The 13,574-nt window shown below is 42.1% G+C and overlaps 2 protein-coding genes across 3 annotated transcripts; one reads left to right on the top strand and one right to left on the bottom strand.

Annotated features, from left to right (window-relative positions):
• Window positions 1-148: 148 nt before the first annotated feature.
• On the bottom strand, window positions 149-1,459 carry LOC105485639 (small integral membrane protein 27). Its single transcript, XM_024794012.2, has 4 exons — window positions 1,333-1,459; window positions 984-1,238; window positions 496-666; window positions 149-372 (listed from the first exon to the last, which is right to left on the bottom strand). Exons 2-3 carry the CDS (start codon window positions 1,026-1,028, stop codon window positions 544-546), a joined length of 168 nt encoding a protein of 55 aa, XP_024649780.1. The 5' UTR covers window positions 1,029-1,238; window positions 1,333-1,459; the 3' UTR covers window positions 149-372; window positions 496-543.
• On the top strand, window positions 666-13,209 carry LOC105485640 (TOP1 binding arginine/serine rich protein, E3 ubiquitin ligase). Of its 2 annotated transcripts, XM_011747967.3 has the most exons (3): window positions 666-1,029; window positions 2,516-2,710; window positions 9,436-13,209. In XM_011747967.3, exons 1-3 carry the CDS (start codon window positions 1,027-1,029, stop codon window positions 12,373-12,375), a joined length of 3,138 nt encoding a protein of 1,045 aa, XP_011746269.1. In that variant the 5' UTR covers window positions 666-1,026; the 3' UTR covers window positions 12,376-13,209. The 2 variants fall into 2 exon arrangements, with proteins under 2 accessions (XP_011746269.1, XP_024649778.1); XM_024794010.2 differs by lacking the exon at window positions 2,516-2,710.
• Window positions 13,210-13,574: the final 365 nt, after the last annotated feature.

The following is a 13,574-nucleotide window of genomic DNA, read 5'->3' as shown; positions in this document are numbered from 1 at the left end:
GGAATCTTTCCGAGTCATTTTTAAAGAATTTAGAAACTTCATTGAAAAGCTTATTTGCTGTTTTGTCATGAGAATGTAAAATACTAAAATTTCTAAGTTAAAAATTTGCATATTAGTGCTTGTTACAAAAGATAATGCAAAAATAAACTTGGGAACTTTGCATTATGAATTTTATTTTTAAATCTACATAAGCATGAGGGAAAGAACTGTATTTTCAAAGAATTAAATCCAGAGGAGTTACAAATTTTCATTCGTCCCAAAGATTTTGTCTGTGTATTTCTTCCTTAGCTGTCGTCTTGCAGACACCATTGAAGCATAGATGATGCAGCCCCAGTTGATTAAAACGATGGCAAGCAGCAACTAAACCAAAAACTGCAAAAGAGGTGTGAAATGTGCCTGATATTTCTGCAAATTTGCATACTAGTGCTTGTTATAAAGGATAATGCAAAAATAAACTTGGGAACTTTGCATTATGAATTTTACTTTTAAATCTACCTAAGCATGAGGGAAAGAACTATTTTCAGAGAAGTAAATCCAGAGGAGTTACAAATTTTCATTCGTCCCAAAGATTTTGTCTGGGTATTTCTTCCTTAGCTGTCGTCTTGCAGACACCATTGAAGCATAGATGATGCAGCCCCAGGAGATTAAAACGATGACAAGCAGCAACTAAACCAAAAACCAAAAGAGGTGTGAAATGTGCCTGGTATTTCCCCCCGCCGTCAGGTTACCGTGTGCCATTGCTAAGGTGGGAATTAAAGTAACAAAGTCGAATAAATGGGGTTCCAGTGGCGGGTACACCCAGCTGCCCTTACGTAAGAAGCGGAAGATCGTATCCTCCAGGAAGAGGCGGAGTCGAGGTGAGGGAGTGAAATGCTTAATTCAGGAATGGATTTTGGAGTTTCTGGGTGCTGAAGAAGTAGAGCCTTTCTGCCTGCAGGCCCAGTGAGTCGACACGGTGGGGGCCCGCGAGCCCCGGGACTTACCACAGAATAAATCCAGTCCAGCGTGCGACGACTCACTGGCTTCATGGTAAGGAGGCGGCAGCGGTTCGCGGGAGCTGGCGGGAGTTGCGGGCCTTACAGTAACCTCCCAGGCGGTGGCTGCCCGGCGGTAGCAGCCATCTTTTAGCCGGGCACGAGCGGCCGCCCACTCGCTTCGTGCAGAGGTGTCGCCGGCCTCTTCCGCCCGGAGTTGGTGGGGGGGGGGGGCGGGATCACGTGATCGGGGGCCTTGCCCGCCTTTTAGAGGGGAATAAACGAGAAAATGTTAAAAATTGCCTTTTTTTTTTTTTTTCCTTTTTTTGCCAACTAGAGAGATAGGAGATAGGAGTACCTCCACTGGTTTTCTTTATAGTTGCAATGCAGTATTAACGCAGGATGAGGTGCTGTCGTGTCCATTGAAAAGTTTATTTGAAAAACAATCCACGTTTTAAATATTACGTCGGGGTCTAAAGCTGGAAGAATTAATGCTTTCTCCCCCGGCTCCCCCACGCCTCTCCGCATCTGATACCACACGATTTAGATGAACGTTCGCCTGTTCATCTTTGACGTAAAAATACCACCCACTCTTTTGTATGTGACAGATCGTTGTGGGAACCCCTGTAAATCGAGCCGTTCTTCACAAATGTATAGCATGATGTATATCTCTAAGAAGAAATATGTGGGATGCGTTACCCGCCATAATGTACCAGTCAAGCAACAAGTGTTTTCTGAGCGTGTCTGAGGTTCTTGAACGGCCGCGCATGAGATACTGAGCCCCGAGCACGGCAGTTTGGCTGGCAAGCGTACCAGGTTCAGCTCTAGAATGTTTGGGACGCTCACATTTGAGGCCTGAGGAGTAGAATCTGGCAACGGGCCGCTTTAGGCTCTAGACGTTCTTTACACCTCGCAGTTATCTTAAAAGAGTTTTAGTCTAGATTTCAGGGAGTGGGAAGGGGAAGAGCGGAGAAAAACCTGGTCTGTTTAGGGAAGAGTCCAGGCCCTGTTTTGTTAGGTTGTCCTGTTTCTCCCCAGCCTGGAGGGGATCCCTCTCTGAAGATTTTATAGGATACTGGTTGGGCTCTGGTTTTGGATCCCGTTGGACTCCCGGTGTTGCTTCCGGGAGGCGTACAACAGGAGGTGAGAGACTTCAACTCCGTGTAACAGTTCCCTTATCTAGACACTAGAGACAATTTCGTTAAGTTCCCGCAGAGTTTGGTGAGGTTGAAACGACATCGAACTAGTTGTCGTGTTTTCCGGGTAAGTTAGGGGCGAACATTCAGTCAGTGTCCCCAGCGGCTGAGAACCAGTAACAAGATGGGGAGGGTCGCACTGCCCTCATCCCGGGTCTGGAGCTGCGGGGGAGGGGCCGCGTTTCGGCAGGCGCGCTGAGCCCCGCCCTCGGGGCCGGCGCCCATCTCCTGCGCATGCGTGGCGAAGGCGGGTGTTGTGTTTTGACGCGCCGGGAGCTGGTGGGTGGGTCTCACTCTCTGCCCTGCTTCCGAGCTGCCATTGGTGATGAGCGCTTTGCGTCACAGGGGTCGCAGCCGCCGCTGGGGTCTCCGCTGTCTCGCGAGGAGGGTGAAGCGCCCCCGCCTGCTCCCGCTTCGGAGGGTAGGCGGAGAAGTCGCCGGGTACGCCTTCGCGGATCCTGCCGTCACCGACCTAGCTTTCTGGGCTGCCGGGAGCTCGTGGCGAGCGCCCCAGCCAGGCCTGCGCCGGCATCCTCCGAGGTGAGTGAGATTCGGAACAATGGGACGTGGGGGTCGGAAGGGTCGGATGAGCTGACGCTCCCGCCTGGAGCGGCGCCTCGGGACCCGAGGGCTGCGGGTTTGGCCTGCGGGGCTGTCCGGGCCTCAGCGGGCCAGGGCCAGGGCCCCCGGGCGGCTTCTGCGCGCACCTGTGGATTGGTGCGGGCGGGCGAGGGTTGCGCTTCCCACAAGCGCTCCCGAGGGGCGCGAGCCTGCCCGTGTACTGGAAAGAGCTTGGTCTCAGGGAAAAACGAAAAAGCAATGAAACTGAATCGTGGCGTCACCCTTACAGGATATGTGACCTTGCCTAGGTCCCCTAAGCCCCTGAGCCTGTCTGTAAAATGGGAATAACAATATTTAAGTTCATTGTAGTTATGTAATGCTCATGGTGCCTATCTTAGGTCTGTCTAGTGGCAGTTCTGAACCAAAGCAAACGACTATCACCGTGGCTTTTGGACTCGTCTGTGCTGTGTTAAACATTCTGAGCAGAAATTGCCCGTGACTTGTTCATGCATCCAGTTACTGCAGCTTTCCTCATGGGTTGCTGATTGTAGGCTGGAAGGGGGCAGTGCTGAGATGAGCCACATAGTGATTTAAGAGGAAAACGGAGTAGACCTTTTGATAGGTAATTTTCAAGATTATTTAAGATAAATTAAGAAACAGCTGCCCGAGATTTTAGTAGTGGTGAGAACTTTCTGGGTTTTGTCCATGAAATGCAAAGAAAGCTATACAATCAGCTAAAATCAATCATGCTTGTCTGGAATGAGTGGTTTTAGAGGGGAACGGTTCCCAACCAATTCTTATTGCAGGAATTGGAATTCAGTTTGATAGGATCTGGTCAGCAGATCGCATAACTTTTGTATCTTCTTTTGGAATTGATTAAAATGTATTTCAGAGAGGTACAGTGATTTCTTTAAGGTGGCAAGAGGTAGCGAACCTGTTTATTTTTAATACTTGGGTGATCTATTTCATCTACTCGTGAACGCTGTTTAGTCACTTTGCCTAGAAATATTAAGTATAATAATTATATTAAGTATGATGATTGTTTTGTTGTTACAGACTATCCTCTGTCTGGGCCCTTATAATCAGTTATGGGTGATGAGCTACCAAAATTCACTTCGTGTTCACGTAACATAGAGAACAGTGTTGAGGTCTTACTGTGCACCAAGCACTGTGCTAAGGGTTTTCATGAAATATGTTCCGTCACACAACCACCTTTTCAATTCCATTTTAGAACTGAGAAAACGTGAGATTTTGAGAAATAACTTCCTCCAGATCACACACCTAATAAGTGGTGGTAATTCTCAGCCTTGGCTCTGCGTCAGAATTAACATCACTCCTGCAAATGTAATCAGCAGATGATTAAATTTTATATACAGTATGCCATAGATGACTTTTGTAATAAGTCTGACTTTAATTCCACAGTTCTACTTCGTTTATATCATTGTGCAGTTTTTCAAATATCCAGTCTCCTGAAATGTAGATTCGAGCTTCCTGATTCTTTATCTCCCCCATCCATTTTCCCTAGATGTGTGTCCGTATTAATTATCTAAAATTTCCCTGAATTGTGACATGAAGGGTTCTTATCCTTGTTAAAACCAGATTTGAGGATTTGGGAAAGGGAAGTTTTGGCTTAATCAGTTTGTACTAAAGATGGTGAACTTCATTTAGGATTTGAGAGACAGTTTAGAAAGTGCGACTGGAGGAACTGATTGTCTCCTGTGAGGAAATGAATAGTCCTAATTCCTAGAGTGCTAGGATGGAGAAACTTTTACACAGGCTTCTTACAGAACCTGAAGCACTGTGTTTTTCATCGGGTCTACCTGATGAAAATTTAAGAATTGCTACTTAAATTCAGAACTTCTGGAAATCAACCACTCTTGTGTGTGTGAGGCAGAGTTTCGCTCTTACTGCCCAGGCTGGAGTGCAGTGGCACAATCTCGGCTCACTGCAACCTCTGCCTCCAGGTTCAAGCGATTCTCCTGCTTCAGCCTCCTGAGTAGCTGGGATTCCAGGCATGTGCCACCACGCCTGGCTAATTTTTGTATTTTTAGTAGAGACGGGGTTTCTCCATCTTGGTCAGGCTGGTCTCGAACTGCCGACCTCAGGTGATCCGCTGGCCTCGGCCTCCCAAAGTGTTGAGATTACAGGCATGAGCCACCGCGCCCGGCCAGCAAATCAACTACTCTTAATCTGTATCTAGTCATCCCAGTTTTTATGCCTTAATTTGTATTTTTAAACAGCTTTGTTAAGATTACATTTCGGGCCAGTCACGGTGGCTCACGCCTGTAATCCCAGCACTTTGGGAGGCCGAGACGGGCGGATCACTAGGTCAGGAGATCGAGACCATCTTGGCTAACACCATGAAACCCCGTCTCTACTAAAAATACAAAAAAATTAGCCAGGCGTGGTGGCAGGTGCCTGTAATCCAGCTACTGGGGAGGCTGAGGCAGGAGAAGGGCGTGAACCCGGGCGGCGGAGCTTGCAGTGAGCCGAGATCGCACCACTGCCCTGCAGCCTGGGTGACAGAGCAAGACTCTGTCTCAAACAAAATAAAAAATAAAAGATTACATTCCATCCATAAAGTTCACCCGTTTAAAGTTTGTAAGTCAATTATTTTTAGTATATTTACAGAGTTGTACAACCATTACAATAATCTAATTGTAGAACATTTTCGTCATCCCAGAAATAAACCTCATTACTGCCCCAGCAGCAGCCACCAACCAGCCTTATTTCCTCTCTATAGATTTGCCTATTCTGGACATTTCATATAAAATGTATCATACTGGCCGGGCGCGGTGGCTCAAGCCTGTAATCCCAGCACTTTGGGAGGCCGAGACGGGTGGATCACGAGGTCAGGAGATCGAGACCATCCTGGTGAACACAGTGAAACCCCGTCTCTACTAAAAATACAAAAAAAAAACTAGCTGGGCGAGGTGGCAGGCGCCTGTAGTCCTAGCTACTCGGGAGGCTGAGGCAGGAGAATGGCGTGGACCCGGGAGGCGGAGCTTGCAGTGAGCTGAGATCAGGCCACTGCACTCCAGCCCGGGCTACAGAGCAAGACTCCGTCTCAAAAAAAAAAAAAAAATGTATCATACTATATGTGGGTTCTTGTGAATTTTTTTTCATTCATTTAGCATAATAAAAGGGTTCATCCATGTTACAACATGGTACCAGTACTTTGTTCCATTTTATTGCCATAAAATTCCATTGTATGGATAGACCACATTTTATTAATCTGTTAATCAATTGATGGGTATTTGAGTTTCTCCTTTTGAGGTATTATGACTAAAGTTGCTGTGAATATTCATATACAGTTTTTTGTGTGGACAAGTTTTCATTTCCCTTGGGTATATCTAGGTGTGTAATTGCTGGGTCATAGTTCGACTTTATTTGCATTTTAAAAAACATTTTAATTTAGTATTTAGTGATGATTTTGAAGAGCTAATTACTTATTTGATGATTTACATGCATTCCAATTGTTTGATGTTTCTTTTTATTTTTTAAAATAGAGACTGGATCTCGCTTTGTTGCCTAGGCTGTCTCAAATTCCTGGCCTCAAGTGTCTTCTGCCTTGGCTTTCCAAAGTGATAGGATTACAGGCGTGAGCTACCGTGCCCCGCCTCTTTGATGTTTCTGATGAAGACTGCTTGTTTTGTTTATTTTGAAGCGGGGTCTCATTCTGTCGCCTAGGCTGGAGTGCAGTGGTGCAATTATGGCTCACTGCAGCTTGGACCTCCCAGGCTCAGTTAATCCTCCTGCCTCAGTCTCCTGAATAACTGGGACTACAGGTGTTCCCATCATGCCTGGCTAAGATTATTCTTTTCAGCTAATGATTCCTGTGTAGAAATATAAGAATGAGTTCTAATTTGTTTGTTTGTTTTTTTTAACCTATTGTGGAGGACATTACCAGTCATTCATTCACCTTTTACTGTCAAAGTGGTTAACAGGCTTATAAAACTAGAGAAGGGAAGGGTAAGGTTTCATTTTTTTTTTTTAAATCATACTTTGTTGAGATTTTATTTTATTTGAACTTCAAGTTTACTACCTAATAATTCCCTTTAATACATTAATTTTCAGCTGTAATTTTTATGTGAAATGGAAGTGTTCAGAAAACACTAAAATTCTATTTCAAAGAACTAAGTGAAGATAACATGTATTAACTTGGAATTCACAGGTATTTTTTCCAAGTCCAGTAATCCCTTCATTATATAGAGGAGAAAACTAAAGTCCAGAGTAATGTGGTTTTCTTCACATTAACTAGAGCTCGTTCTAGGTGAAGCCTGGTCTTCAATCCAGATCTTTTGATAACCTCTTTGATTCCCTCCCAACTTTTCTCTATCCCTTCCCTCCACCACACACACAGTCTCTGAACTGAAAGGTTTTTATTTTTATATGTGTGTTTCTTTAAATTTCCTGAGTGGGCAGATTAAAAAATGTTAAAAGTAGAGGGAAATACTGAGAAGATTGTGCAGTATTAGGGTTTTAGAGTGCTTATGAACAAAAAAGCAGTATGATGTATTTATAATTCTGCTTTTCCAGACCTTCCAGGACAGTGATGATTTTTTGCATTTTCAGTCCAGTAAATAGAAGACTAGAAATACCTGAACCCCTGAAGAAAGACTTGTTTAGCATTAATTGATTCTCTATTAAGTTATGGTTCTGAGAAAGCCAAGATGCCCTAAAGTGAGCAAGTTTAATATGAAAACTATGGTGGAATACTTGTATTTCACAGTCATGAGTTTTTGTTGTGGGTTTTGTTTATTGGTTTTTCTTATCTCTTTAGAAAATTACCATTCTGTTATTTGATTAACTTAACCCCAGTTGACTAGTGATGGAATTTCCTGTGATAAAGGAGGTGGAGGAAGATGAATATTAGGCCCCGGGAAACAAAGGGCCTAGTAGTTTTTTGTTGTTGTTTGTTTGTTTTGAGACGGAGTTTCACTCTTGTCACCCAGGCTAGAGCGCAATGGCACAATCTCGGCTCACTGCAACCTCTGCCTCCTGGGTTCAAGCGATTCTCCTGTCTCAGCCTTCCAAGTAGCTGGGATTACAGGTGCCTACCACCATGCCCGGCTAATTTTTGTATTCTTAGTAGAGACGGGGTTTCACCATGTTGGCCAGGCTGGTCTTGAACTCCTGACCTCAGGTGATCTGCTTGCCTTGGCCTCCCAGAGTTCTGGATTATAGGCATGAGCCACTGCACCCGGCCCCCCAGTAGTCAATATATTCAAAATGGTTAGTATAGGCCGGGCGCGGTGGCTCAAGCCTGTAATCCCAGCACTTTGGGAGGCCGAGACGGGCGGATCACGAGGTCAGGAGATCGAAACCATCCTGGCTAACACGGTGAAACCCCGTCTCTATTAAGAAATACAAAAAACTAGCCGGGCGAGGTGGCGGGCGCCTGTAGTCCCAGCTACTCGGGAGGCTGAGGCAGGAGAATGGCGTGAACCCAGGAGGCGGAGCTTGCAGTGAGCTGAGATCCGGCCACTGCACTCCAGCCTGGGCGACAGAGCGAGACTCCGTCTCAAAAAAAAAAAAAAAAAAAAAAAATGGTTAGTATAAAATGCAGCTTTGGGGTTTATGAGATAAAGCTAAAATGCGTACTAGATTTCAGGTCTAGCAAAGTTTTGAGCCAATGTAAACTGATAAAACAAGCTAATCTTTAATATTCTAGTCATCCTTATGGGAAAGGATAATAGGGAAGGGGACCGAAAACATGACTTCAAGATATTTTGTGGCCTGACTTTTGGATTAAAGAAAAAAAGCTAAAGGAAGGCTTATTGGGAATGCTGAAAGGAATGAGAGATAAACTGAATATAATAGTGTAGTAATAACAGTAATACAGTGTAGTAATAATAACAGCTAACATTTACTCAGCACCTGCTGTGAGCCAGGCACTGCCTCTTGGCTGCTTTTTCATTTATTATTTAATCTTCACTAAAAGTTTCCTGTGCTTTTTTAAAATTAGCTTTCTAAGGTTGAAAAAAGAATCTTTCACTAAAAACCATAGGATTGGTTTAAACAGGTGAACTTTCTGGTATGTAAGTTATATCTCACCAAAGTTGTTTTAGAAAAGTACATATAAAATACTATCACAGATAAATCAGTAGTCTGTATTGTTAGTGGCATATGTATATGAAAGGTATAAAGCCGTACATAGAAATAACATCAACTGAGGACTGTGGTGTTTTTGTTTTTTGTTTTCTACAGAGTGATAGGAGGGGAAGATAAGGGGCATAAGATAAGTGGTGGATACATGGATATTTGGTACTTTTTTTTGTCTATGTCAGATATTTCTCAAATTGGTTTTAAAAAGATTAGTAGAGTGTTAAATAATATTTGAGAACTTTACTGTGTACCGGGTGCCTTTTCTAAGGGCTTTTTACATCTTCACAAACCCTGTGAGGCAGATTCTGTTATCACTGACTTGCGGATGAAATTAAAGCACAGATATACTAACTGGCACATAATTACGCTGGTAGTGTGGAACCAGAATTCAGTCTTAGGAAATCTGACTTCAGAGCTTATGCTTTAACCACTACATTACTATGCTGCAGTGCCCCTTTATAATACAACAGAAGTAATGGGTCACTTAAGTATTTTCACCAAAATATGTTTCAAGGTCTTTATTTGCATTTTTTGTTGAGACTATTTAGTCATTCGTCTGTTTTCAGGTTACTGATATATTTCTTTCCCTTTTACAGATAATGGCATCAGCTGCTAAGGAATTTAAAATGGACAACTTTTCACCTAAAGCTGGCACTAGCAAATTGCAACAGACAGTACCAGCTGATGCATCTCCTGATTCTAAGTGTCCTATATGCTTGGATAGATTTGATAATGTGTCTTACTTAGATCGCTGCTTACATAAGTTCTGTTTTCGCTGTGTACAGGAGTGGTCAAAAAACAAAGCTGAATGTCCACTATGTAAACAGCCCTTTGATTCTATTTTCCATTCTGTGAGGGCGGAAGATGACTTCAAGGAGTATGTCCTAAGGCCTTCGTATAATGGTTCTTTTGTCACCCCTGATCGACGATTTCGCTACCGTACAACTCTGACAAGGGAACGAAATGCTTCTGTGTATTCACCTAGTGGTCCTGTGAACAGAAGAACAACAACTCCACCAGATAGTGGAGTACTATTTGAAGGGTTAGGCATTTCAACAAGACCTAGAGATGCTGAAATTCCTCAATTTATGAGACAAATTGCAGTAAGAAGGCCAACTACCGCAGATGAAAGATCTTTGCGGAAAATTCAAGAACAAGATATTATTAATTTTAGACGAACTCTCTATCGTGCTGGTGCTCGAGTTAGAAATATTGAAGATGGTGGCCGCTACAGGGATATTTCAGCTGAATTTTTCCGTAGAAATCCAGCTTGCCTTCACAGATTAGTCCCCTGGTTAAAACGTGAACTTACAGTTCTTTTTGGAGCTCATGGATCTTTAGTGAATATTGTCCAGCATATTATCATGAGTAATGTTACTCGCTATGACTTGGAGAGTCAGGCATTTGTGTCTGATTTAAGACCATTTTTACTTAATCGAACTGAGCATTTTATACATGAATTTATCAGTTTTGCCCGATCTCCTTTTAACATGGCAGCCTTTGACCAGCATGCCAATTATGATTGCCCTGCTCCTTCATATGAAGAAGGCAGCCATTCTGATTCTTCAGTCATAACAATATCCCCAGATGAGGCTGAGACTCAAGAGCTGGATATTAATGTAGCCACTGTTAGTCAGGCACCATGGGATGATGAAACTCCAGGACCATCTTACTCAAGCTCAGAGCAGGTACACGTTACTATGTCTTCTCTTTTAAATACTTCTGACAGTTCAGATGAAGAACTTGTCACAGGAGGAGCCACGTCTCAGATACAAGGAGTACAAACCAATGAGGACCTAAATAATGACAGTGATGATTCTTCAGATAATTGTGTCATTGTTGGGTTTGTTAAACCACTAGCTGAGAGGACCCCAGAACTTGTTGAACTGTCCTCTGATTCTGAGGACTTAGGTTCTTATGAGAAAATGGAGACAGTGAAGACACAAGAACAGGAGCAATCTTACAGTTCTGGTGATAGCGATGTTAGTAGATGCTCATCTCCACACTCTGTCCTTGGAAAGGATGAAGAAATAAATAAAGGTCATTGTGATTCTAGTACAAGAATCAAATCAAAGAAGGAAGAGAAACGATCTACGTCATTGTCATCTCCCAGAAACCTGAGCTCATCTGTAAGAGGAGACAGAGTATATTCTCCATATAATCATAGACACAGAAAGAGGGGAAGATCAAGAAGTTCAGATTCACGTTCTCAGAGTAGAAGTGGGCATGATCAGAAGAATCATAGAAAGCATCATGGGAAGAAAAGGATGAAAAGTAAACGATCCAGAAGCAGGGAAAGTAGCAGACCTAGAGGGAGAAGAGACAAAAAGAGATCAAGAACTAGAGATAGCAGTTGGTCCAGAAGAAGCCAAACTCTGTCTCTAAGTAGTGAAAGCACAAGCAGATCAAGGTCTCGTAGCAGTGATCATGGTAAAAGAAGATCACGGAGCAGAAATAGAGATCGTTATTATTTAAGAAATAATTATGGAAGCAGATACAAATGGGAGTATACTTATTACAGTAGAAACAAGGACAGGGATGGGTATGAATCATCTTACAGGAGGAGGACTCTGTCCAGAGCTCATTATTCTAGACAGTCTTCAAGTCCAGAATTTAGAGTTCAGTCCTTTTCTGAAAGAACAAATGCTAGGAAAAAAAATAATCACAGTGAGAGGAAATATTACTACTATGAAAGGCACAGATCAAGGAGCCTGTCTAGTAACAGATCAAGGACTGCATCTACCGGGACTGACCGGGTGAGAAATGAAAAGCCTGGAGGGAAACGAAAATACAAAACACGGCATTTGGAGGGTACTAACGAAGTGGCTCAGCCATCTCGTGAATTTGCTTCTAAAGCAAAGGACAGTCATTACCAAAAATCTTCATCAAAATTGGATGGAAACTACAAAAATGAGAGTGATACCTTTTCGGACAGCCGATCATCAGACAGAGAGACAAAACACAAAAGGAGAAAAAGGAAGACCCGGAGCCTAAGTGTAGAGATAGTCTATGAAGGAAAAGCTACTGATACAACTAAACACCATAAAAAGAAAAAGAAGAAACATAAGAAGAAGCATAAGAAACACCATGGAGATAATGCTTCACGTTCCCCAGTTGTAATTACCATCGACAGTGACAGTGATAAGGATTCTGAAATAAAGGAGGATACAGAATGTGACAATAGTGGTCCTCAAGACCCTCTACAAAATGAGTTTTTGGCTCCTTCCTTGGAACCATTTGAAACTAAAGATGTAGTTACAATAGAAGATGAATTTGGTGTGCTGGACAAGGAGTGTGATATTGCTACACTTAGTAACAACTTGAATAATGCCAACAAAACTGTAGATAATATTCCATCTCCAGCAGCTTCAGTTGAACAAACTCTGGATGTAAGAGAAGAGAGCACCTTTGTTTCTGATTTGGAGAACCAGCCCAGTAACATTGTGTCTATTCAAACTGAGCCATCAAGGCAGTTGCCATCTCCACGGACATCATTAATGTCAGTATGTCTTGGTAGAGACTGTGATATGTCTTAAAACTGGCCAAAGCATTTCATTGAGAATTCTGATGGTATAAAAAGAAAAAAGGAAGAATGTCATCTACTGCAGTCTATTTAAAGATGACGTTTGGTGAAAACTCTCTTCCTCACAATATTTTAAGTGATTTTTTTTTTTTTTGGTGTTAATTTGTAAAAATCATTATTTGTTCAAAATGTATGTCCCACCCTCAAAGATATGCACTTTTAAGTGAAGAAAATGATACTGCTAGCAGTTTATTTAAAACTTGGGGTCCTTTTTAAATAAGAAAAATTATATAAATTTTAGAAGTTATTTCATAAAGCCATACGGTATTGACATATTTTTAAGGTAGTCAATGAGTATTTTTGAATTTTTTTTTTTTGAGAGTTATTCTGGAAATGTGTTATAAGCTAGGAGAATCCCTTTGGACAGTCTTTATTTTTCTTAAAAATTTATATGATTCAAAACCATTTCTTCAGGTTAAATTGAGGCATTTTAATCTGCACAGTTTATCTTCTGCCAAAATAAAAATTTACTATTTCCTTTATATACTTGTTTATCTGGACTGCTAGTAAAACAAATGTGTATTCAACAAAAGAAAAATAAAACACACTTTCAAACAAGAATCAGACATTTTCCTATGCAGTATTTTTTTTTTTTTAAGTTTATTTTAGTAAAGCTAAAATCTTGAAAGTAGCTAAGGGCTTAATTATCTCATAAATACTGAACTTCAGGTGAACAAATACTTTATAGTTTTAATTATTTTAGTTTTTTGAGTATCTCATTTGCTTTTTATCATCAGTAAAAACAGCATTTAACTTGCTAAATAAACATGAAAAATCCTTGTCATACTTATTTTACATTGGTAGTTCTTTTATATAAAGTGGTTATGTTTTCTCTTGTTTTAGGGATGATAAAATTACATCGATGCTGATGTAGGATTGCCACTGAACAGTGGAGCTTGAGTTGAATCTTAATTCAGCCTTCAGTTTGCCTCTGCCTTGTTCCCATATTCATTCTTCATTCAGTAGAAATTGCAATGCCTACTATGTGGCAGGTTCTGCACTAAGTTTTGCTTTTTGTTTTTTTGAGTTGGAATCTGGCTCTGTTGCCCAGGCTGGAGTTCAGTGGTGCAATCTCACTTCACCACAACCTCTGCCTCCCGGGTTCAAGCAATTCTCCTGCTTCAGCCTCCGGAGTAGCTGGGGCTACAGACA

Source organism: Macaca nemestrina, chromosome 14 (genome assembly GCF_043159975.1).
Source record: "Macaca nemestrina isolate mMacNem1 chromosome 14, mMacNem.hap1, whole genome shotgun sequence".
Taxonomy (NCBI): domain Eukaryota; kingdom Metazoa; phylum Chordata; class Mammalia; order Primates; family Cercopithecidae; genus Macaca; species Macaca nemestrina.
The sequence above is the reverse complement of the archived record's forward strand: the minus strand, read 5'-3'. Positions and strand labels throughout refer to the sequence as shown.

Coding starts and splice junctions, on each gene's coding strand:
- LOC105485640 (XM_011747967.3), top strand. Junction 2,711..9,435: donor CTGCGCCGGCATCCTCCGAG/GTGAGTGAGATT, acceptor TCCCTTTTACAG/ATAATGGCATCAGCTGCTAA.
- LOC105485639 (XM_024794012.2), bottom strand. CDS start 1,028: ATGAAGCCAGTGAGTCGTCGCACGCTGGACTGGATTTATTCTGTG. Junction 667..983: donor TGGACTGGATTTATTCTGTG/GTAAGTCCCGGG, acceptor TTTTTGGTTTAG/TTGCTGCTTGTCATCGTTTT.